Source organism: Bombyx mandarina, chromosome 25 (genome assembly GCF_030267445.1).
Source record: "Bombyx mandarina strain Sakado chromosome 25, ASM3026744v2".
Taxonomy (NCBI): Eukaryota; Metazoa; Arthropoda; class Insecta; order Lepidoptera; family Bombycidae; genus Bombyx; species Bombyx mandarina.
In genome coordinates, this window is record NC_143231.1 from 9,966,325 (window position 1) to 9,991,631 (window position 25,307).

General features: G+C 35.2%; 3 protein-coding genes and 1 non-coding gene across 5 annotated transcripts; 3 read left to right on the forward strand and 1 right to left on the reverse strand.

Moving 5' to 3' along the window:
• Window positions 1-1,290: 1,290 nt before the first annotated feature.
• LOC114246436 (potassium channel subfamily K member 9) lies at window positions 1,291-13,399 on the forward strand. 2 transcript variants are annotated; one of them, XM_089738384.1, is made up of 8 exons: window positions 1,291-1,369; window positions 2,128-2,255; window positions 2,917-3,134; window positions 4,372-4,546; window positions 4,951-5,057; window positions 6,115-6,233; window positions 8,034-8,145; window positions 12,565-13,399. In XM_089738384.1, exons 2-8 carry the CDS (start codon window positions 2,129-2,131, stop codon window positions 12,694-12,696), a joined length of 990 nt encoding a protein of 329 aa, XP_089594510.1. In that variant the 5' UTR covers window positions 1,291-1,369; window position 2,128; the 3' UTR covers window positions 12,697-13,399. The 2 variants fall into 2 exon arrangements, with proteins under 2 accessions (XP_089594510.1, XP_089594511.1); XM_089738385.1 differs by having other exon boundaries at window positions 1,358-1,458.
• LOC114246472 (U2 spliceosomal RNA) lies at window positions 9,845-10,037 on the forward strand. The gene has a single exon (XR_003624831.2). It is a non-coding gene; the product is annotated as a U2 spliceosomal RNA (small nuclear RNA).
• Window positions 13,400-15,410: 2,011 nt separating the features above from the next.
• On the forward strand, window positions 15,411-18,927 carry LOC114246413 (uncharacterized). The gene is made up of 3 exons (XM_028178905.2): window positions 15,411-15,531; window positions 16,509-16,622; window positions 17,181-18,927. The coding sequence occupies exons 1-3, from the start codon at window positions 15,411-15,413 to the stop codon at window positions 17,276-17,278; spliced, it is 333 nt and encodes a 110-aa protein (XP_028034706.2). The 3' UTR covers window positions 17,279-18,927.
• Window positions 17,331-24,057, reverse strand: Rab1 (RAS oncogene family member Rab1). Its single transcript, XM_028178926.2, has 5 exons — window positions 23,910-24,057; window positions 23,196-23,460; window positions 21,495-21,626; window positions 19,904-20,123; window positions 17,331-19,170 (listed from the first exon to the last, which is right to left on the reverse strand). Exons 1-4 carry the CDS (start codon window positions 23,921-23,923, stop codon window positions 19,926-19,928), a joined length of 609 nt encoding a protein of 202 aa, XP_028034727.1. The 5' UTR covers window positions 23,924-24,057; the 3' UTR covers window positions 17,331-19,170; window positions 19,904-19,925.
• Between the last annotated feature and the right edge of the window lie 1,250 nt (window positions 24,058-25,307).

The window sequence follows — 25,307 nt, forward strand, 5'->3', positions numbered from 1 at the left end:
ATTGAACTAAGTTCGATTCACTCCACTCGGAGACTCGCCCCAGAGAGTTCTCCACTTCAGACACAAGTTTAGATCGTCTCTCTTGCACCACGCTCCGAGAAAGACTCTGATGGCCGATATATCGCGCATCCCCCGTGCTGTCATCCGCATAGCAATGCATGCCATCCATAGACAGCATGTCATTGATATACAGGATGAAAATTATTTATTAGAATAAGATAGAGAAATGAAAAAGGACGAAAAAAATTGTAAGCACTACAAAATCACAAAAATTATTTTATTTAAAGCTGATAAGAAAATGAAATCGATGTTTCTACAATTTGGATACTCCAAAAAATCAACTGAAAAAGTCTCAGTAAATGACCACCATTTTACTGAGATTAAATTTCATTTCATATCATCTCTGTTGGACGGTGAAATTTTGAGGGGATTGGGTTCTGTAGGTGATGAGGAGCTATTTAAACACATTGCTTCATTATAATTATATTGCAGATCGTTTGAACACTGTTACACCATTATAAAATTATTATCTTTATATTTTTATGAAACTCTTACATGTTTCTTTGACCGTGTCTAGATGAGAAGTCCTGACTTTTTCTTACGAAAAGACAATCATCTGTTTTTTAAACATTTAAAATAATTATAATATTCGAAATCTGTAATCATGTGTCAAGTGTTGCTGCCATTACATTTATATTCAAACTCCAACAATCTCATTTCATTTCATTATATCATTTTTCATACAAAAAAGGTTACATTAAAATTAAAATTAGACTTGACCTAAAAGTCTTAGTTACCTGGTCACATATCACTAAAAATAAAAAAAAGTGCATGGATGGCAGCGTGACCAGATTCAGTAGATTTCTACTTTTTTGGTAGATTTTGAGGTACTGGCAACAGAATTTAGTATGTAAAAATTATTTTGTATATTTTAGTAGAATTCACGCTTTCAGTTATTCTAGTACTTTTTTGGCATAATGGACTCAAAACAACTTTATGAAAATGTTACCCAACATAAAGAGAAGAATTATAAGTTAAAGTTTCATTTTATTATTTTTATTTTTTAATTATATTTTTATTAAGAATTTAATTTAAATAAAAGAACATTGGTCTCTTTAATAAATTGTGGTTTCTTTTTATTATTTTATTATTTAATCAAGAAGATTCATGTTTTTACATTGTAACACGACAGCAAAAAAAGTATAATAGATTTTGAGTATTTCTCGTTCTCTTTTGGTAGAATTTAGTAGATTTTAACCTCCACAAGCAGTAGATTCGTCAAATAAAATCTGGTCACACTGATAGGTGGGACCATAGAATAAACACAATATTAGTTGAGACCACTTTACGAGTAATTTTAAATTAAGAGGCAAGTTTGTGATCTGATCAGTACTTTTTTAAAGCTAATTGGCTTACATTAATTTAATGTTGTTTATGAGTAGGCACTGTTTATTTATGGTATCAACAACTCTATCGTTCATTTAAAATTAACATTATTATTTATTGTCATTATTATTAGGGAGTCTAAAACTCTTAAAAATATTAGCCTATCCATTAAGTACATGTATTTTCTACATGGACACCAAGTTTCAAGTCAATCGGACGCATGGTTCAGTAGTTATAACGGAACATCCGTAAAAACCACTAGATTTATATATTAATTAATATATAAATCTACAGTGGTTTTATATTAATATAGATATCAGACCTATTTCAAGTTAATTACAAAATAGGCATATTTGTAACAAATATACGATAAGATTTAAAAATGCCATAAATACTTTAAACAGGCAAGAAAAACATCTTGATTATAATGCACTTACATACATATCCCTGCACTATATATATTTTTTTTTTATTGCTTAGCTGGGTGGACGAGCTCACAGCCCACCTGGTGTGAAGCAGCTACTGGAGCCCATAGACATCCACAACGCAAATGCGCCACCCACCTTGAGATATAAGTTCTAAGGTCTCACATATAGTTACAACGGCTGCCCCACCCTTCAAACCGAAACGCATTACTGCTTCACGGCAGAAATAGGCAGGGTGGTGGTACCCACCCGCGCGGACTCACAAGAGGTCCTACCACCAGTAAATAATATAAAATGTAAACATTTTTTTTTGTAGCATGAAGCGGCAGAATGTGCGAACATTGTCACTTGTGGTTTGCACTTTTACGTATCTTCTCATCGGAGCAGCGGTCTTTGATGCATTGGAGTCAGACACCGAAAGTAAAAGATTAGAGGTGCTGTCAGGTAAAATCCTACACTCACCCATTTAAGTAGGTATGTTATTTTAAGTCCAATGATTGGAATAGGATTAGAAACGGACACCGTGAGATTTAGATTTACTTAATGCATTACATTTTTCTCTTTTGTTTTGTTACTGGCATTTGAAATGTTAATTTATTATTAAAAATAACATGTTTAAAACATATAATAATGATAACTTTTATTTCTCAGTCATTAATCTGCAATCAATTTATACATTACAAGCAGATAAGCTGATGCAAAAGACTGGATTTAAAAGTAAATTGTGCAATTGTGAAGTCTATAAACAAAGATCAATATTTATATTTTAAATTTTTTTATCCACTTTAAGAGTTAAGTACGGCTTGATGTATAGTTTGCAACTTCTTTGCAGAAGATAGTATGCCAGGTTGTTTGGTTGATTGTTAAATCGCCAATTGTGTTTGTCACTGGAACCCATAGACACAAAAAAACTGCTTCCCACCTTGAAAAATGAGGTCAAAGAATACCATTAGAATGATTATTCTACTCATCAAGTTGTAATATTTTGGAGCACACAGTGTGAGGCCAGTCAATATTGCACTAATAGTAACAATGTATGTATGTATTTCAGTTTTCTTTATTTCAATGACATGTTTCTGCTATAATTTTTTGTATGCCATTCCAGACATGAAAAATGGCTTATTACGCAAATATAATATAAGTGCTGAAGACTACCATGTGATAGAAATAGTATTGATAGAAAATAAGCCCCACAAAGCTGGTCCACAGTGGAAGTTCGCAGGAGCATTCTATTTTGCCACTGTCGTTTTAGCTATGATTGGCTATGGACATTCCACACCTGTTACTGTAGGAGGAAAGGCTTTTTGTATGGCCTATGCCATGGTAAGATTTCAGATATAAAGTTTAAACATTTTTCCAATATAAATGAATGCTAATTAACAGTTGGTTCTTTTAAAGATGAGCTTCAATTGATATTTTGATCTCATCTCAAAACAACATTCAATTTTATCATCTAGTACTCTTTTTTAATGTAAGGGTAACATGCAAGACAAGATCAATTACAGCCCAACATATTTTTGACATAGATAGTGACTGCAACCATGTGAACCTAAACTGTTTGGTATAATAGTCAGAATCACTAACCACACAGACTAAAAGGAATATTTATAATTTAGTAGCTATGGGCTGTAGTAAACAATTATAGATTTATGAGAGCTAAAATGCAAATCTTTAGGTTTTTTTATTGCCTGATGGTGAATTGTCGTTGGTGCTTATAGACAAAAGAAATGCCAAGGGCACAGCTAAGTTGCTGCCCTTAAAATTATTTTAAATTATTATTTTTCTCCCTACCTATGCTGATAGCCTTGAGAGGCTATTTCAGCTTCTCCTTGACATGTAGGTGAGCTCACGGGGCTCTAACTGGGAGTGTTGCTAATACTGGCCCTAGCAAGAGCAGTGCTTCACAGAATTTACCACCGGATCGGAAACATGACCCTTTGAGAAGATCCGGCGAGAAACTCAGTAGGCTTAATTATATCACAAATCCTTGTTACTTATATACTGATTACTTATTTGATCGCCCGTATTCTAACAATTTAAGAAAAAGCTGTAATTACATATTATCACTTTTCTGTCTGCATGTTTCGTAAAAAAATATTCGTTTGACACCACTGTGGTGTGACCAGAATTTAGCCACTGTCTTGCGCACGACAGTGACACGACTGTGGTGTTGGCGGCATTGTTATTATTGCAGCTCCACTGTGTTAATTCTTGTTAATTCTCCACTTTGTTAAACTTTGTTCATTTAAGTCGTCGTGGCCTAAAGGATAAGACGTCCGGTGCATTCGTATGAAGCGATGCACCGGTGTTCAAATCCCGCATGCGGGTACCAATTTTTCTAATGTGGGCTGTGAGCTGGTCCATCCATCTAAGCATTCTAAGCAATAAATAAAAAAAAACCTATTGGAATTAGGTTCAATTAGGAATCAATTTTATTTTACTACAATTGCTTTATCGCAGGACCTTGTTATTCCTTTACTGTAGAAGTCAACCTTTTATTACATGATAAAAATAACAAATAATATTCTGAACTGATATTCGTTTGTTTCTTCCTTCACAGGTGGGCATACCCCTAGGGCTGGTGATGTTCCAGAGTATCGGGGAACGGTTAAATAAGTTCGCTTCTGTTGTGATTCGTAGAGCGAAATGTTATCTGCGTTGTAATACCACTGAAGCAACCGAAATGAATCTGATGTTTGCTACTGGAATGCTCTCATCAATCATAATAACTACAGGCAGGTATTCCTTATCTGTGGGTAGTAAAAAATCCATTCAATTTACGTATGCACAAAAATGACTTCATATGTCGTAATAATTTGAGAAGTTAATCGTTTTTTCTGAAGCTTGCTCGCTTTTTCCTGGTGGTGGGACCTCTTGTGAGACCGCGCGCGTAAATACCACCACCCTGCCTGTTTCTGCCGTGAAGCAGTAATTGCGTTTGGTTTGAAGGGTTGCGCAGCCGTTGTATACTTGAGGCCTTAGAACTTATATCTCAAGGTGGATGGCGCATTTACGTCGTGGATGTCTATGGGCTCCAGTAACCACTAAACATCAGGTGGGCTGTGAGCTCGCCCACCCATCTAAGCAATAAAAAAGCACAGAAAGTATGAATAAAGTTGTTTATACATGTCTCGTTTAGGTGCCGCTGTATTCTCGCGGTACGAAGGTTGGAGCTACTTCGATAGTTTCTATTACTGCTTCGTTACGCTGACCACCATCGGCTTCGGAGACTACGTCGCTCTGCAAGTGAGGAATTACCTACGTACAGTAGATTGGGGGAATAGAGACTAGATTTAGAATAGGGACATATCTGGGATGTCACAATACTTTTGTTGAGTTGATAGATTTAATTTTATTGAACTGAAAATGACTTATTTAGCGTTTAAGAATATTAAATAGTTTAATTTAGTCATCGAAGTTTTGTAACTCATTAAAGATATTAAAAAGTTAATTACCTAAAGTTAGAATAGATACCTACCTAACAACTAAATAGTGTCAGCCCTATCGAAAAACGATTGTCCCCGTACGTAACCTTATTCACCCCAAAGCCAAGCGAATTGGGTCAAGCTAGTTTTTTCATTTTTTGTGTATATTATAATGAACTATGAATAATAACGCATCGTGTATAAAAATTTAAGCCTCCGGAACCATTTGAATCTCAATTTTATTGGTTATAAAAGTATTATCCTAAGAAAAACCATTGAAAATTTGTGTTGGATTTGGAAAGGGTACCAATTCGTCCCCAATCTACGGCATTGGAATAATTTACAATTACTTAAGCCCTAGTGTGAAAAGAAATTTAAACATCAATAAATGACTGCTAAAGATCAAAATACGCTCCGCAGTACCTATACATGTACATATCGCGGGGTGAAACGCTTTTGGTTTAAGCGACATTTCGCTTAATACGCACTTACATTTCTAATTAAAGGATCGTTATATTTGATATTAGCACTAAGAATTCGATGTTTTTAATTGAACGCGTTTAATGAAGTTTACTCCAGTCAAATAGATGAAGTTTTTTGGTTATGATATTTTACCCAAATTGTAAACTTCAAATGGCTCTCCTGTAAAGTTGCAAAAATGTCGCTTAAACCAAATAGCTGCTCAGCCCTAGAAATGCGCGAGCGAATCCATTAACAACAAACAAAAACAATAAAAAATAAAGTAAAAACAGATTATATTTTTTATCAAATTTTAAATAAATAATAATGTTTTACCTAAATCGTTTACCAATAATACTTTTAACCTGCATCTATACTTATATATCTATATATACATATATTTAACTATGTTTTCGCAGAACGATCAAGCCTTGACCAGTAAACCCGGATATGTGGCCTTGAGTCTCGTCTTCATATTGTTCGGGCTGGCCGTTGTCGCTGCCAGCATCAACTTACTCGTTCTCAGATTCATGACCATGTAAGTACCCTGCCTGTATTGGAACCGTTATCGAAGCCGAAACAGGACGACTACCAATGGTTTGTATGGAAAGGCAAGAGTTACGGCTGCACGTGACTCGGTTAAAGTCACAGCGGGCCCTAATCGATTTTTTTGGGCTATTAACTTATTACCCTCTTAAATTGAAGGCCACCTCCTCCTTGCATCGATAATCCTCAATGCTGATGGTCGTGGTCTCATGAGACTTTCTTGGGAAAACACACCTGATAGGGTCCCGCTTTTTTCCACAGCAGTGCTTTTGTAAGAGATTTAGTTCTTCCGCTGAAGCCATATTTGGGTCCGGCTAATTAACCGCCGCCAGACATTCGACATTGACTGTTTTACAGTGGAAAGGTCGAATTTCAACTCAACACACCTCTTTTGTCATCCGGGCTTAGGACCGGGAACAGGCCACCAGAAAATAACAAAACAATCTAAACTATAACTATACTGAGATCTTAGAACTTATATCTCAAGGTGGGTGGCGCATTTACGTTATAGATGTCTATGGGCTCCAGTAACCACTTAACACCAGGTGGGCTCTGAGCTCGTCCACCCATCAAAGCAATAAAAAAAAGAAAAAAAAAGTATCCCATCCCTCATTCCATCTCAATTTTTTTTTGATATGGAGAATAGAGGTAAGGAGTATCAACTCAGTGTGTTAAAAAGTGTTCGCTAAAAGGGAGCCAATTAAGGTGGCGCCATCAAGCGGTAAGATTTAAAAAACAGCGCCATAAACTATTAGAGTAGGTTACTTAATTAAGCCCACTGAGTTTCTCGCCGGATCTTCTCAGTGGGTCGCGTTTCCGATCCGGTGGTAGATTCTGCGAAGCACGGCTCTTGCTAGGGTCAGTGTCAGCAACACTCCGGCTTGAGCCTCGTGAGCTCACCTACATGTTAGGGCGAAGCTGAAATAGCTGAAATAGGAAAAAAAAAGAAAAGAAAACTTGATTAGGAAGGAAAGAAACACTTCCTACATATATACTAATAAATTATATAGCTAAGATTTAAAATACTGCTATTTCGTAAACAACACAAGTCACGAAAAATATATATTAAATTATTCAAACCAGCGCACTTCACTCTGTTTAAAATTGCTATATTCACATAATTTCCACTTCCTGCACTAGCGCTAACATATTTCGGTGAATCTTCCTACAATAACTTGCTTTTTACAGGTGGTCAATTTTTCAACTTGTCCCCTATACAAGGCCATAGATAATACACATAAAAGGCTATCCTCCTTACTTCTACTTTTCAAAGTTTTTGACTATTTACATTTGACAGTTTTTAATACCGATCACAAGACATAATGTCACTTGTGGCAAAGGGTTGTATGTACTGTGTATATGTTATAGTTCGGTTGTTATGTTATATGTTATACCCATAGCATTGTTACCGTCGCCGTAATAGACATGAAATTCACCCTTACCATTTTATGTTACGTTCAATGGTTTTTTTTTCTTTGATTAACTTAAATATACACTATGTAGGTAGTTAGAAAAAAAAAACTAAACATCGACGAAAATACGTGTATGTTGAGGTAATGTGCTATAATGTGATTATCAAACAGCTTAATATTAGCTTAATTGATCTAGTGGAATATAGTGACGCAATAATAGTAATTTCTGGGATAATTAGTTTAAATAGTTACATTAATATCCGATAAGTATTATGGTTGTCTTTAAAAAAATGCAGTAAACTAAGCAATCTATTGCGGCTCTCAAAATGTGATTGGATCAGCAGTTTGATGGCTAAAGTTGATTTAATTTAATTGAACAGGCAAGCCGAAGAGAACGCTCGAGACGAAGACAAAGAAGGTTCTAGAACATTGCTACCGATAGAGGGACACGGCATTGCGGCCCGACAGCGTTCACACGACGACCAGGCGTCTGTAAGTTATCAATTTGAGGATAAACCCACTTTGGCTTTCAAGCACTCCAGAACACTCGAAACGAAGGCACCCCTCGCCATCGGAGCAGAGTTCATCCATATCATCTGGAACCGCTGCGTTCATCGACAGTGCGTTTCCAGAGGTCTTTTTTGCCACGTACCATCCGGCTATGGAATGAGCTCCTCTCCACGGTGTTTCCCGAGCGCTAGGACATGTCCTTCTTTAAAAGTGGCTTGTGGAGAGTATTATGCGGTAGGCAGCGGCTTGGCTCTGCCCCTGGGATTGCTGAAGTCCGTGGGCGACGGTAACCACTCACCATCAGGTGGACCGTATGCTCGTCTGCCTCCTCCTCCTCGAGTCGTGTTCCTCATGTCTAAGGGTCGTGACCACCATCACCCATGAGCTTCAATCTTAAGATCTTTTTCCACTTTTCCCTGTCCACGGCGTCATGCAGCGCGCTGTACACTGTACTGTCCAAAGCGGTGCGGATCTGATCGGACCAACGAGTCTGGCTGCGGCCTCTAGATCATCTGCCTACAAGGGCATAAAAAAAAACATTACACCGTATCATCCAACTTTCCTGCCGCCATGCCCTGCTGGGTTTTTTTTGCAACGAAGCTACTTAATGGGTCTTACGTTAGAAGTTGATTGATAGAAAAGGTCACATAGTGAAAAAGCCGTCATACTATGTCAATTTCTTTTCTTTTTTTTATTATATAAGAGGGTGTGTGTGTGCGCATGATGGTATCAAATTTCGAGGAAGTGATTTGCGCGACCGGTTGTATTGTATGTACCTCGAATTTTCTTCAGTATTTTTTTTAAATATATATTATTCCGTGTTGGCCTATAAAAAATATGAAGACCGGTGTATGTCCTATCGAGTAGTGCATAATGATGTTCAAATCCCGAAGATAGCTACCGTTTTTCTAATTAAACTCGAACTAGTATATGCTTCTTGTGGACGAGCTCATGACCCACCTGGTGTTAAGTGGTTATCGGAGCCCATAGACATCTACAACGTTAATGCCGTCTCCCACTTTGAGATATGAGTTCTAAAATCTCAGTATAGTACAACGGCTGCCCCACCCTTCAAACTGGAACGCATTACTGCTTCACGGCCGAAAAAGGAAGGGTGGTGGTACCTACCCGTACGGACTCACAAGACGTCCAGACGACCAGTAATTACGGAAATTATAATTTTTAGGGGTTTGATTTTTATTACACGATGTTATTCCTTCACCGTGAAGATCAATCGTAAATATTTGTTAAATATGTACATAATATTTCATTAGAAAAATTGGTACTTACCTACGAGATTCGAATACTCAATCTGTTATATTTTCGAAATATCAAAAAATAAAGATTTCCTCTCGCAAACTTTCAATTAGCTTAGCCCCAAACTAAATTTCGTATCATTTTTTTAGAACCTATCCATTTATATAAAGCTTTATCAGCAGGAGAGTAACTAAATGAATCTTAATATTTAAAGTGCCTTAATGAACACTTCTTTCGTTAAGGCCTATTATATTATAAAACCAATAATAATGAAATGAACCAAAATTTATGCGAAATGTCCATATTAATACTATTTACGAAGTGTACCGCTAGATGTCGCTGTTCGTTTTCTTTTCAATTCCTAACTCGCGATGACGAGATGCGCCGCGTTCGAATGACCTTTCCCGAATGCTTTTGTACACGTATCGCTTCTCGGCCTATTGGCTAAGATCAAAGTGTAGTATCTGTTCTTTTCAGCTTAATATCTGGAAGTTCCCGCATTGCGGGACCAGTATATTAAACTGATTTTTGTAAAATGACGGGAAGTTCGGGGCTCGCTCCACTCCTGTCACGGGTCGGCCCGGCATCGCAATGCCGCCGGGATCGGCCCTCAGAAAAGTACTCAATAACAAATTAGGTGGATTATATTATATCAGGATATGCTCGATAGGTACAGTTGTTTACGCTATAGTCTATAGTTTAATAATGTGTTTCAAGGGCATTCTGTTTATGATCAGTATTAGTCTGTCATAGATTTCGATGTAAAATAAATAATAGTTTAAAAAAACCTACAAAATACGCTTTTATAGAAAATCCAACTAAAAAATAGAAAATAAAGAATTAAAAATAGTGAGTGTATGAAAAAATAATGTTATATTAAAAAAGCATGGGGTGCTTTTCAAGATATTATAAAAATAACCCTTCTACTCATATTATCTGTTCATAAACTATTTATAACTACTGATACCATGCACACCACGCTTTTTCTACTATAAAATCATTTTTTCTTACACTATTTTTAATTCTAATTTAATTTCTATTTCTTAGTTGGATTTCTATAAAAGCGTATTTTGTTAGTTTTCTGAAACTATGATTACCTAATTTTTATTGTTTAGCTGATATTCAATTTTGTTTTTTTTTTTTCATTTTATTTATTATTGAATTGTCATTGGTCTTTAATAAGTTTCGAGTTAATCCGACGTTTTGAAGGGGGTCAAAATCATGTTCAAAGATTCCGTTAAATACTAACGTACATACGTCTGAAGCTAATAAAAGCGTATTAATTGAACTACATAACATCTAGTGGACTTTGGGACCTTGTTGTCCACATCTAGTCTATAAAAGTAAAAAAAACACGTTTATATTTAATTTTATGCGTAATAATATATTTTCTTTTAGTCCTGTTTGGTACCGGTTCGGATATTATTAGAGCAATGTTATACAATTATAGTCCCCGGCACCTAACTTGGCAAGAGTCGCTAGATGCGCAGAAGTCGTTTTTTAGGTCTCTTTGGTTGTCAAGCGGGACGCGGGGAAAGACGTAGCACCGTTTCGAGCGCGCGATTGGTGAGTCGGTCGACCCTCCCCTCCCGCACCGCGTCCACGTTCCGTTCGCTCCCGGTTACACATGCGCCTAATAAGTTGTAGAAACCCTTTGTTTATATTGAGTTTTTGTTACGAGTGTTATTGTTTTAAGTTTGTTTGCAATGCCAGGACCAAATACCAATGACCATATACCTATCAGTCACTAAACGTTTTATTATTTACGCCAGTGACGACAGCGACTCTTCGTTATCTCGACGATGAGAGGAGCAAACTCCTTCCACCAGCTCAGGTGCTACCATAAATTTAATCCAAGGGGTAGCACTATTAGAAAATGATAGTGACGACGGTGACACATAATTTTTAATATTAAGTATATGTTTTAAAATAAACTTCTTAACTTTTAATTGTATTTTATTTATAACACCTAATACACTTCACGAATCCTCTTTTTTTTTTAACTTTCTTCTAAACACACAGGCTTAAAAATAAATTATGGCAATTAAAATATTTAATAAAATAAAATAAAATTATATGCGGGCAATAAAAGAGCATTTTTTTGTTGCAATGTGCACTATGCGCGACATTACCCCCACTACACCAAAACCTTGCCAACTTACGTGCCGCTTACTATACTGTATTGTCGTCGGTCCTAGATGCGTGTGCAAATTGTCAAGTCAATCGGACATTATAAGTCATTAAAAATGACGTTCAAGGATTCTGTTACATATAAACATAGACACCAAGAAGATAAAAGTGTGTTCATAACTTTATAGAAAAAGTTCGTAGCTCGCGTTATCGTCATTAAAAATAATAATATAACGAAATGAATTAATTATGCTTTAAAAGTCTGCTTTGTTATAATCGCGTTGAAAATGCCTTTTTGGGTTTCGTCTTAACGTGACGTACATACTTTGAGAGCAAAGCTATTTTGTTGTCAGGTTCTCTAAGATCCTCCAGCCTTACTTCAAGCCAATCTGATTGAAAACAAACTTATTTAGAATAATTTCTATAAACAAAATCTCAACCTAAAATTGACATCAGCATTAACCGCCTTTTAAGTCAAGTTTTTACTTAACTTGATTACTACATCACGGGGTCCGTGTTTGAGGTCCGGTCGTAATCTATACATTTGGTGAATTTTTGATTTTTGAGCCGCTCCGGCTCCGCTCGGCACTGACAAAAAATTCAACGAGATATGACGTTGTTTTATTTTTTTTAATATAAGAACACTTATTGCGGCATAACTACAATAGTTAGACATATGCTATCGCGACACTTTTTGTAAATAATAAAGTCTTCTACAAAGTCGTAGTACATTATTTTATTCTATCATCAATAGTTTTCGCAGGGCACGCGATGTAAAGAATACTTTAGATAATTTTATTACACCTTGGGTTACATTATTGGACTTTTAGTAAGGATCCCTAATTTTTTTCAAAAATTTAGCTTAAATCACTCGGGAATAGTGTAGCCTCCAAACAGTGAAAGAATTTTTCAAATCGGTTCGGTAGTCTCGGAGCCTATTCAGTACAAACAAACAAATCTTTCCTCTTTATAATATTAGTGTAGGAGATCACTAAAATCAGTATTTTCTTTCAGGTATGCTCGTGCAACTGTTTGGGCAATAAGCAGTGTGAGAGCGGAGCTTTACTCGAAGCTCCTACCCGACCTTATCGTCTGCGAGCGCGGGCGTCTCTCACTCAAGACATCATCGAACGAGCTTCCGTTTAAGTCAAGTTTACTCCTTAATAATAAATTACAAAATCTATCTTTTAACATTATGAACTAGCCAAAGAAATTTGTTTGTTGGTGAGATTGCTATAGTTACGCGGAGCAGCTCATATCTGGTGTCCAAAGTTGATCAGATTAGAGATGAGTCGGATTTATTAGAACAGATCCGAGTATTAGGTATTTTACGAGATTAGGCTGCACCTAATCCCATTTTGTCAATGTGTATAATCCACCTGTTCCACCTAATCTTTGTATTCTTAAAACGTAAAATAGAATGTTCAGCATACGTTCCCACCTGTTCCTGCGCTATCTACTCACTTACTCGGTGCAACGTATCTCAGAATCCTTAAATGATTAATTCTAATCTTTCAAATAATGATTCAACGATCACATTAATCAAATCTTAATAACGAACTAGGAACTTGAGATTAGGAATATAGGCAGATAGAGATTGCTTGCTAAGTAAAGTATTGGATGTGAATGTGATTAGGAAGACTATGTGGATTAAGTATTTCTTAAGATTAGGAACAGGTGGACCTAATATCTGATTTACCTAGTACGACCCAACTCTAGACCAGATATCACAGACCCCAGGATTTACGTCACTCGCCTTGAGACACGAGTCAAAGTCTGCATTGTATTAAAACGTATCAGCTAGTGCGTAGCTGGTATAGACTTCTAGGCTACCAGCGAATTGGGGGGGGGGGGGGAAATTGTGTCGATATATTTATTATGTTTATGTATTGAATATACTACTTATCAAAAGTTCTTTCTAGTCGTTAAAAGTTTAATTCCAAATATAACATTATTAATTATTCAAATAAACTACGATAACTATGAACTTTGAACATATAAAATATAATAAAGAAATATAAATAAATAATAAAGACATAATACACAAAAATATTTCAATAATACAATAATCAATAATGTATAAATATTGTAATAATACAACATGCTGTTATACAAATTGATGTATATTATTAAGTATTTAGAAAATTGCAACAAATTAAAATGTGTGTTTACATCATATCCACCTGTTCAATCATTATGATCTATCTAGTGAATATAATCAAACATTATAAAGATAATACAAATTAGATTCAATTTCGGAGCACTATGGCTTTATTCGTAAGTTATCGAAGCTTTATAAGACAACTAAAAATTATATTCAGAATGAAAATGAATAAGACCTGTCAGATACTATGATCGTTAATTTGTAAGTAAATGCTTCTTGTGTCAAAACTTATGTGTGTGCCAATGACTTATTGTCAGTGATCAAAAATCGATAGGATGGACTATGTTGTATATTATATACTGTTTGATTGGCGATTTATATACTTCTAATATTTGTAGATGTGTAAAACGCGGTCAAGTCTATTTAAAAAAAAATCGCTTTGATACGAATTCATGTGTCATTTTTTTTTATTGTTAGATAGTCTTTAAGGAAAAATATGAACATTTTATTATAAAAGTTGGAGATAAAAACAGCCGACCTTTTGTTGAAATTTAACTTTAAAATGTATTTGTTATTGAATTAATTTTTTTGTATCATATTTTTTTGCACATAATGGTGCATAATGATTTACTGTGATAAAGTGATCTCATTTTTATAAGATAAATAATTACCTTTTACAAGTATTAATTTTATCATACATTTTTATTTACCCTTGATTGATAATTTTAATTGTCAAACAAAATACTTAGTCCGTATGTTCGTATGTGTTAATAAACTTAAGTTTCCAAATAAACTATATTATAAAAATATAACTATGATTTATTTTCTTTAATAATATATTTAATTTAAAATAAAATAAAAAAAAGGTTAAATATCAAACCGAACTAACAATTAATTTCACTTTTTATCCCGTAGATGTTGATCGGGATATTAGAGCGAAGTTATAAAATTATTGTATTGTTATCAGTCCTTGATGCTTGGGCAAATTTTCAAGTTAACTTAACGTATTAAAGTAGATCAAGATGACATTCACAGGTTCTATTACACACAAACGTACACAGCTAATAAAATCGTGTAAAAAATTATTTTATATATAGATTGGCATATTTGTAAAACTTGCACGGACATATAACATAACTATGCCCATTTCTGTTGGCAAACAGTCCTGCGTTCCGGTTTGAAAGAAGAGACGCCTGATAATAAAATTTACGTCGTGGCTCCGATAACCACTTAGCACTAGGTGGGCCGTGAGCTCGTACGCCAGCTAAAGACGAAAAGAAAGGAATGATAGTACAATCAACAGTCTAACATTATTTGTAACTAGCTGTAACCGTATGCTTCGCTGGGCATTTAAAATTAACATTATTATTTCTCACCCCCACAAAGATTCTCATCATTAACGCCCCCGCAACTGGTGTAGGGAGTCCAATACTCAATATAAATATTAGCCTATCCATTAAGTACATGTATTTTCTACATGGATACCAAGTTTCAAGTCAATCGGATGCATGGTTCAGTAGTTATAACGGAACATCCGTAAAAACCACTAGATTTATATATTAGTATAGATTTAAGACAATGTACTACCCAAAAGTTCAGTGAACTTCTTTAATTACTTCATTTCAGTCAAACGCTAATGAGGGTCAGTTCCTAAAAATTACTGTCACTGACCTACGACTAATTAGCTACGTACCTAACTAATAATACAAACCTCACATATATATTTAAACGGACACGCTCTGATAGCATTCACAAAATGGATATCGGAAGGATAGGTCAAGGATTTTTGTTAGCCTGTCTCCTGCTTAACATCAATGCACTGTTCGTCAAGAATTCTGTGAATACTGGAATTGAGGCAGTAAGGAAAGCACCTCGATGTGAGTATTTATATCCGCGTATCTCAATCATATGTTTTGGGAGTTTTTGGTATTGAAATATTAAGTTCAACCTATCCTAAGAACAGTGACGTAAAATTACAGATAGCAATAACATTGTAGCTTATCATAATTGTAGAACGGGAAGAACCCGAGAAGCCACATCCAGCGGTTTTGTTTCATTTTCCTACATTTTTACAATATCACAGATGGTAAACAGTTAATAAACCACCGTTATTACACGTTTAAGAAGAAATACTAAATAAACAAAATGAAACTATTCACGCAACTTCGCTTCGTTCCCAACAAAAAGCTTTTATGCGTATTCAAGGGAAAACAGTTGATCAGCGATCACCAGTAGTTTTTAGACATTTCCTCTCATCTCCTCGTGTATCTCACATCCAGTACCGAGTCACCTGAAGGCGAATACTGGTTAGCCTCAAGAATGGTGGGTGTTCTTAGCGGATCCTAACTCTCACTCAAGACGTCACATGCGGTGTTGTATGCGAAATATCAATTGCATCTGTTTAACTCCATATAGCGATCACTCATCTCTGGTATCTTGTGGTAGTCTTTCCTGCCATGCAATTCTGTAATGAGCTTCTGAACCCTACGTCCTGTCCCTGAGCGGCATCAGTTTTCTTGTTAAAGCAATAAAAAATAAAGAAATGTTTAAGAATGACGTGTAACAAGATTGTGATCGTCGACGCTGACTTAGTATGGCGTTATTACGATAAATTTTATTTTATTCAATAAAACTCGTAATAGATCTTACCCTGACTGCGGCAGCTTCTTTTTCAACATCTAACAACATCAACAACGGAACCATAAGATTTTAAAGCGAACTTAAATGTTATACCATTTTAAAGTGTACTTACAAACAATCGCGCCCTAAATAGCAAAGGTTATTCAGGATCTTTCACCTTCAAATAAACAGTTCAACAAAACGATAATGTTAATTTAAATGAATTAAATTTTAGGGAATTTACCTTGGCTCTGGATCGGTATGTGGTGTAATGGGTGTCCTCCTAGAGGCTGCGAAGACGATGAAGCTATCATTCATGGCTACTGTTGTGGTTGTGCATATCCTTTAGGTGAGCGAGTCATTATTATCATACAGAGAAAGTTGGAAGTTTACTTTTTAACCACCCATCCTTGTCCTTAATTTGTTCAGAGAATTTTAATGTTCCGCTTCTTATTTGATTCGAGATGGTCTTTTTACTATAACAACATCATTAATTCCTAGTAGATCTGACTGACACAATTCAAAGTACTTTTAAGGCTTAATATGACATTTATTATTACACAGGCTGAAAATGATTTTCTTATCGCCTTCTTAGGCAGACGAAGATATGGGCTTGATGGTGATGGTGAATGGTCACCGATGATCATAGATATACCGCTGAAGACATTAGAGTCTTGTTTGAAGAAATGAATGTAGAATGAAGTTCGTTCTAAGCCAATGGCAAAATAGATCTTTGGAAACGCACTATACTATACAATGAATGGATTGGTTCTAGATAGCAACTCATGTCTACTCCCACTTCTGTAAAAAGGTCATGAGATCATCTCAATTAACGAAAAGGCCACTCCTTTCGAAGTCCAAACGAACATCATGATACAATTTTAATGTATTTGTTATACCCCTACAGATCAACTGCCAATAATCTGTCCCTCGTTCCTGCAGTGCCCACTCAATCTCCACGGTCTCTGTCACGACTACGAGTACATGATGAGATGCTGTTGTTAATTTCTTTTAATTATGATTTAATATGTAAAGATAAACCTAAAATAAAACATCCTTTTCATAGCATACTGTTTTAATTTCTAATGAACCCTCGATACAGAAATTACAGGGGCCAGCAGACTCGACATTAAGTAAACTTAACCTTGATGTAATAATAGTATAAAAATAACGAATTATTACAGAAATAGACCGGAGTTAAATAAAATAATTTATATAATTAATAATAAAATCCCCACATCACAAATTGTTGTTTCATTCAGACGTTTAAATCAGTTTACAAAACTTAAAAAAATCTGATTCAACAATTAATAATGTAAAGCTTTGTAAGTAGGCAATAAAAAAAAATTAACTATCACATAGCCGTGATATTGAATATGTCTTTTAATTAATACTATATTACCTTCGATCAACAGTTCAAAATGGTGCTCAAATAAATATCGGAGTTACATTCAATTTGCAACTAAATCACATTAAACTTTATAAAGCAAGAGGGATTTGTAGACTTTTTTTTTAAACTGTTCATCGAAGCGTTAACTGCTTTTAAACTGCTACAAATTTACTGTGTTTATGTGTGTGTCTAAATCTAGGGGCGTTTAGCTATATCTACAATTCCGTGATCATCATTCGGATGGACACAAAATTTTCAACATAGCACAACATTTACAGGCTTCGACATAACATTATTACAATGTAAATATTAAAACACCCAGTGCATATTTATATTAGTACCTCGAGTGATGATAAAATAAAAAACTTAACACAAGCTGGAATATAATAATATTGATAAAAAAAAAACCTATAATTAGCCTATGCGTAATGGACAGTATTAGAAAGACAGATTTAATTATTTTTTTTAATTCTTCACTTAAGTTTTTTTTTATGATGGTCACACACTGTCACAATGTTACTGTGGTATCACTGATTCTATAATCACACGTGTACATGGTGGTCGGAGAATTGTCGAAACACAGGTTTAGGTATATTGTTTTTTAATTTAATGTTAGATACTCAGTGGAATTGTGCTTGGTCCCTCACGGCAAGCCAAACATTTTACATAAATTATCGATAGCCATAGACAAGTCTGGCACGACTCCTATCGGGCCACTAAGCTCGACGAATCTATTAAATATTCGCCTTATACGATCGAAACAAAATCGAACTTTGTATCTATTAAAATTAGGTTGGTTTTCGCTCGATCACATGTGCATGGAGTTACAAATACTATAATACATACATATCGTATGACGCCCCAAGTCCCAGTGTGCGACCACCGGAACATTAGCTAATTCCTTACGAATATGTTACAAGGCCCGTTCCTATACAATGTTAGGCCGCTTTCAGACTATGCTATAATATAATATAGTATATAGCTCATAGCACAACAATATCGCGCACCATACATTGTTATGGACACGTTCACACTGTACTATATATTATTGGCTTACTATATTATTGGCTTACTATATGCCGGCATACTATATCGTAGTCTGAAAGCCGCTTTATACCTGTGTTTCCAACCATCGCACTGCGCACACACATCCTAACGTCGCTCAGTTATCGAATCATAATTTCTTACCGGAAACAGCACAAAATTAACCTAAGATATTCATTATATATATAAACATGTGTACGAACATACGTTCATACACTACACCGTTCGTTTTATTTTTTTGTAAATATTTTTTTATTCGTTTTTTTTTCATTCTAAATTTTAACCTGACAGCAACTAAATAACGTTAGCGGTGGACGAGCGGGCGTCACACAAAATTGTTTAAATTTATTTATTTATAATCGTAATGTTGCGATATTTTTTTGTTGTAATTTCATTGTTGTAGTGTCGCGGGTGTGACCGGAACTGTCCTCGTCTGTCTCTATCCTCGCGTCACGCACGCACGCTGCCAATAGGGAATTGTTTAAAACAAATGAAGACACGAGTGGTTGATATGAAATTAATTAATTATTAAATTAATTAAATATTAAAAAAATTTTTATTGCTTAGATGGGTGGACGGACTCACAGCGCACCTGGTGTTGAAGTGGTTACTGGAGCCCATATACATCTACAACGTAAATGCGCCACCCATCTTGAGATACAAGTTCTAAGGTCTCAGTATAGTTAGCTGCTCCGCCCTTCAAACCGAAACGCGTTACTGCTTCACGGCAGAAATAGGTAGGGTGGTGGTACCTACCCGTGCGGACTCACAAGAGGTCCTACCACCGGTAATTACGCAAATTATAATTTTGCGGGTTTGATTTTTATTACACGACGCTATTCCTTCACCGTGGAAGTCAATCGTGAACATTTGTCAAGGACCTTTAGTAAAAGCCTATCTTATCGGTCAACATTTATGAAGTGATAAGAGCAGTTGTAAATGGCAGATGGTGGTTACTTTTTTTATGATTGAAGTATTACTGGTGGCGCGGCGGCCTTTCCAGTTTCACCAGGACAGGTGGGCGAGCAAGGCTCAGCCAGGACGGATGGGATTTGCTAACAACCGCCCGAGCGCCTCCGAAGGAGACCTAACAACTCAAGAGCAATTGCTTCGCGAATGAATCTACTACCGGATCGGGATAGCGACCCGCTGAGAAGATCCGGCGAGAAACTCAGCGGGCGCATGACGGTGGTTACCTCGTGAGTAAGCAGGCAGTATTCAGCAGCACGAGGACTTGCCGGTGTCGATGGGTTGTCCCTGATCGATCTTGACGTGGCCGGCGGGCGCGGCGCCGGTGGAGGGCGGGCCCACGCGCGCCTTGATCTCCGCCGCCATCGTCATGAACGCCTGCTCAACGTTCGTAGAGTTCTTCGCTGACGTCTCGAGGAACGGAATGCCCAGTTGTTCCGCATATTGCTGCCATATTTAAAACCACATATTAGATAATTTTGTAGGCAGCGCGCTTGGCTCTGCCCCTGGCATTGCTGAAGTCCATGGGCGACGGTAACCACTCACCATCAGGTGGGCCGTATGCTCGTCGGCCTACAAGGGCAATAAAAAAAAAAGATAACTGGCTGTACCCGTCCGCTTCGCTGGGCATTTAAAATTAACATTATTATTTCTCACCCCCCCCACAAAAATTATCATCATTAACGCCCCCGCAACTGGTGTACGTAGTCCAACACTCATATAAATATTAGCCTATCCATTAAGTGCACGTATTTTCTACATGGATACCAAGTTTCAAGTCGATCAGATGCATGGTTCAGTAGTTATAATGGAACATCCGTAAAAACCACTGTAGATTTATATATTAATATAGATATTTAAAAAAAAACATTTACATGGATCCATATTGTTACGCCGATAAGAGTAACGCCATCTATCGCCGAAACGAATATCAAAGGATTAAATAACATCTAGAATGCTCGAGAAGTACAACACCATTTATTTTCAGATAGCGGAAACACACATCGAAAATATTCGACCTGTGAGGAATGTTCTCGACAATTCTAAGGATGTCGTATCGACTATAAAAGCGTTGCAAAGATGACACGCAGTCAATCAGTAATCGGAACTACCCGAAGCGAACCAGCGAACGGATCCCTGAAGCGAAGCGGAAGCTATAATTTTTATACCAAATTTAAGAGATGAGCTTGCATGACACCCCTATTGATAAATATTTGTGCTTTGTGAAATAACATCAGCTATCAGTTTTAGCAATGATGTTTACACAAGTGGAACACATTATTGTAGTATGAATTGACCGAAATGCTGTTGATTGGGAGATTCTTTAGATCTTTTATTACATATATTTCTTTATGTTAACAACTAGTCTACAGGTTACCAGATCATAAAATACAAATGTCACTCAATTTCACAATGAAACTTGCTTCTCTTAAATTTTATTAAAACAATAATAAAAATTGCACACAAAGTAAATGATCCAGACAAAGAATCAAAGACAACATGTAGAGTACTACTCATTAATTATAATTATTGATTAGGTATTGTGCAATAAGCATTACATCAGTAGCAATATACATATAAAGCTCAAATGCCTACTTTATGTTAGGCAGCGGCTTGGCTCTGCCCCTGGCATTGCTGACGTCTATGAGCGACGGTGACCACTTAACATCAGGTGGGCCGTATGCTCGTCTGCCTACAAAGGCAATAAAAAAAATATGTGTATTCACACAGTAGCTAGTAGCTTCAACCACTTTTAGTCATCTAAAATAATTGGTTACAAAGTTACTTTACAGACTTATTTATTCATTCATAACTTACCTTAGCTGTACTAAAGTCGACAACCTTTTTAGTGGTTAAGTCACACTTGTTACCGACGAGCAGTTTGTTCACATTGTCACAAGCGTAACGATCAATCTCCTCTAACCACTGTTTCACATTGCTGAATGAATCCTGTAATGGAATATATATTTTTTTAGAAAGTTTTCCTTTGATTTAAAAAAAGGGTAATCCTGATATATGACGCATGAAATAAAACTAACTAGTTAGTAAGCTGTCACTTTAGAAAGTTTGGTCACAATATTGAACACTTTAGAGATCTTGGTTACAAATAAACTTACACTTTTGCTTGTAATCTATTGTTCGACTGTTTTATATATATATTACAATTACATAAATCAATCAATCAATACAAAAAATTATAATGCTTCAATTTAAATAATATTAAACGCAAGGTTATAATAATGTTGTCTTCACATTATATTTTTATGTTGAAATAAAACTAACTAGTTAGTAAGCTGTCACTTTAGAAAGTTTGGTCACAATATTGAACACTTTAGAGATCTTGGTTACAAATAAACTTACACTTTTGCTTGTAATCTATTGTTTGACTGTTTTATATATATATTACAATTACATAAATCAATCAATCAATACAAAAAATTATAATGCTTCAATTTAAATAATATTAAACGCAAGGTTATAATAATGTTGTCTTCACATTATATTTTTATGTTAATAATACTTTTTTCCAAATGAATAAAAGATGAGTTTTTTTAGTAAAATTTGATGTGCCAAACTACTAATCATTGACCTTAACTATTATATTTTGATGTACTCTACAGCTTCTGTAAATCTCTTAAATAGTTCACAATGAATTTTCAAATGATGAGCATCTTTTTTAATTGGACACTATTACTAGATTTTCTCACAGAAAAATTCAAAAATTTAATCTTATTTGAATAATAGTCATAGTAATCTTAATGTGTGCAAATTTATTTATATATTACCATACATTGATATGGTATCATTGCTCTAATCTAATGAACTTGCAAATTATCTTAATAAATACCATTCATAGAGCATATTTTTTTTATTTTTAAACTACATATTATTTTCAACCATGAAATGTCTTTTTTTAAATGTGTAATAGTTGTAGTAAGGAAATAAAAAGTTATAAGAAATACAAAACGTAAAGTCAACTGTGTCTAATAGTTAAAAAATCCAGTTCCATATTTATAATATTAGTTCAAATTTTAAAAGTGAAGCAAATTGTAATTTTTTTATCAACACCTAAAATATTGAACCGTATAGATATAGAGAGGTAGGAGGAGAGGTATAGATTAATATGATTCACTGCATTGATTGTTTACACTTCAGTGTTTTGTTTGGAGAACTGGATTAATGCCAATTTTTTTATTTTCTCATTTATTGTTTGCATAAACAATTTTCTAATTTATATAGAAATTTTACTATGTACTCCAGATGAAAATACTAGTATTTGTAATTATTAAGAATGGTTTAGTTTACATTTGAATTTGTGAATCTTCTTTGTGCAATTTAGATGTGTCAAATGTTGGTTCTTTGTTTTCTTTGTTGAAAACCATAATCTTTGAGATTTTTTATAAAATACTTATTTTAAACATTTATTTTAGTATAAAAAAGAAAATAGACAATGTTTTTTTTTGTTCTTAAGATGTGATATTTTATTCTGAAAATATTAGTGTAGGGTCATATAATTACCTGGTCTGTGCAATCATATACAATGATGATTCCATGTGCTCCTCTGTAGTATGATGAGGTGATGGTTCTAAACCGCTCCTGTCCAGCTGTGTCCCATATTTGTAACTTTATTGTCTTGCCATTTAAGTCTACAGTCCTAATTTTAAAGTCCACGCCAATAGTACTGATGTAGCTCTCGGTGTACGTATCATCAGCGAATCTTAGCAACAGACATGATTTCCCAACTCCAGAGTCACCAATCAGGAGTAGTTTGAATAAATAGTCGCTGTAATCAATAATTGTAATATACTTTAAAACAAATACTGTGCGTGTCAAGGGCAAATCATGCAGTTTGTACTGGAAGAATTATTGATGTCCTTAGGAGGCGTAACTTCTGTATCCTCAAACAAAGGAACGTCGTATATTTTTTGACAGAAATGTATAAGCTGTAATTGAAATCCGGGAAATGCGATGATAAAATTTTAGATCAAATACGCCATTCACGATACGAATGACTACGTTTTCACTATTACTATAGTACCTACCACGAACACAATGACTCACCCCCGTCATCACAATATAGCTATTAGTGTCAATTAAAAAACTGTATCTTATGGTGTGAATGTAATTCGTAATATTGTAAAAAATTAAGCAAATTTTATAATGAGGATACAGAGACGTGATATTTGCCCATCCTTGTTCATGAAATCGCCATGTTACAGATGCAATACTCACTATTCTGGATTCATTTTTTTATTTTTGTACTAGTAATTGTTTTTCACACAATTTAGTTGTCGAATTTATAGAAAGCACTTAAGTTCTTTGTTTCTAGTACTAAATAGCGAAAAAAAATTAATTCTACGTAGGATAATGGCCGCCGAACGAAACACCCACTGACGTAAGTCAGATTTAAACAGGAGTGCCACTTGGCAAGAATTAATTTGCGTTCAAAAACAATTTTTTTAGGAATCGACTAATCCTTTAGTCGATTTTTTGTTTCTTTTTGCGTAGGGCAGTGCTCATATTTAGCAAAATGTAGACCACGGAAATATAAATAAGGCAAAGGCCCCAATTTTGACCACTTACTCTAAAATGTAAAGTTCTTATAAAATTGTTCATAAAATGAATGTATATTACTTGAAATATTACTGTTTCAATTATTATACTATTCATTTTTATATTTTTCAAGTTTTGTCGAGGTATGTTAATTGATTTTCTTGGTGAGAATGGGTTATTTATTTCACGTCAAAAATTCACTGTAAGTTTAGGCTTGAAATTTATTAGTCGTCGTGGTCCAAAGAATAAGACGTCCGGTGCATTCGTATCTACTGATGCAACGATATTGGAATCCCGCATGCGGGTACCAGTTTTTTTAATGAAATACATACTTAACAAATGTTCACTATTGACTTCCATGGTGAGGGAATAACATCGTGTAATAAAAGTCAAGCCCGCAGAAATATAATTTGCGTAGTTACTGGTGGTAAGGACCCCTTGTGAGTCCGCACGGGCAGGTACCACCACCTTGCCTATTTCTGCCGTGAAGCAGTAATGCGTTTCGGTTCGAAGGGAGGGGCAGCCGTTGTAACTATACTGAGACCTTAGAACTAATATCTCAAGGTGGGTGGCGCATTTACGATGTAGATGTCTATGGGCTCTAGTAACCACTTAACACCAGGTAAACTGTAAGCTCATCCACCCATCTAAGCAATAAAAAACGAAAATAATAATTAATTATTAATTGACTAAAATCCAACATTGTGCTCCAAAGATCGCCTTATTTTTTATCGGAATGTTTTTCCCAGGGTATTTACAATATTTACAAAAAGCATACGTTAAACGAATTGAGTTTAATAAATTATCCATTACATAAAGAAGCAGTTTATGAGCACTATTGTTTTTTTTTCGATTAGGTGGGTGGACGAGCTCACGAGCGCACAGCCTTTAGGCCATGACATGACTAATATATCATGAGTTATAATTTGTAATTAAATAATAAGTTAATCATTTTATACTGTTCTATTAGAAACAGGTTTAGTCATCATTCATCGTAGACACCAAATATAAAAAAAATACTATAAGTTTCACAGATTTTATTGAATATACCACTTTTCAAACATTTATTCAATATCT

Excerpts from the sequence above, each read along its gene's own strand:
- Rab1 (XM_028178926.2), bottom strand. Across the intron at positions 21,627-23,195 it reads TATATGATTGCACAGACCAG|GATTCATTCAGCAATGTGAA; the intron begins GTAATTATATGA and ends ATTCCATTACAG. Across the intron at positions 20,124-21,494 it reads TCGACTTTAGTACAGCTAAG|CAATATGCGGAACAACTGGG; the intron begins GTAAGTTATGAA and ends TAAATATGGCAG.
- LOC114246413 (XM_028178905.2), top strand. The coding sequence starts at position 15,411 with ATGGATATCGGAAGGATAGGTCAAGGATTTTTGTTAGCCTGTCTCCTG. Across the intron at positions 15,532-16,508 it reads AGTAAGGAAAGCACCTCGAT|GGAATTTACCTTGGCTCTGG; the intron begins GTGAGTATTTAT and ends ATTAAATTTTAG. Across the intron at positions 16,623-17,180 it reads TGGTTGTGCATATCCTTTAG|ATCAACTGCCAATAATCTGT; the intron begins GTGAGCGAGTCA and ends ATACCCCTACAG.
- LOC114246436 (XM_089738384.1), top strand. The coding sequence starts at position 2,129 with ATGAAGCGGCAGAATGTGCGAACATTGTCACTTGTGGTTTGCACTTTT. Across the intron at positions 2,256-2,916 it reads AAGATTAGAGGTGCTGTCAG|ACATGAAAAATGGCTTATTA; the intron begins GTAAAATCCTAC and ends ATGCCATTCCAG. Across the intron at positions 4,547-4,950 it reads ATCAATCATAATAACTACAG|GTGCCGCTGTATTCTCGCGG; the intron begins GCAGGTATTCCT and ends TGTCTCGTTTAG.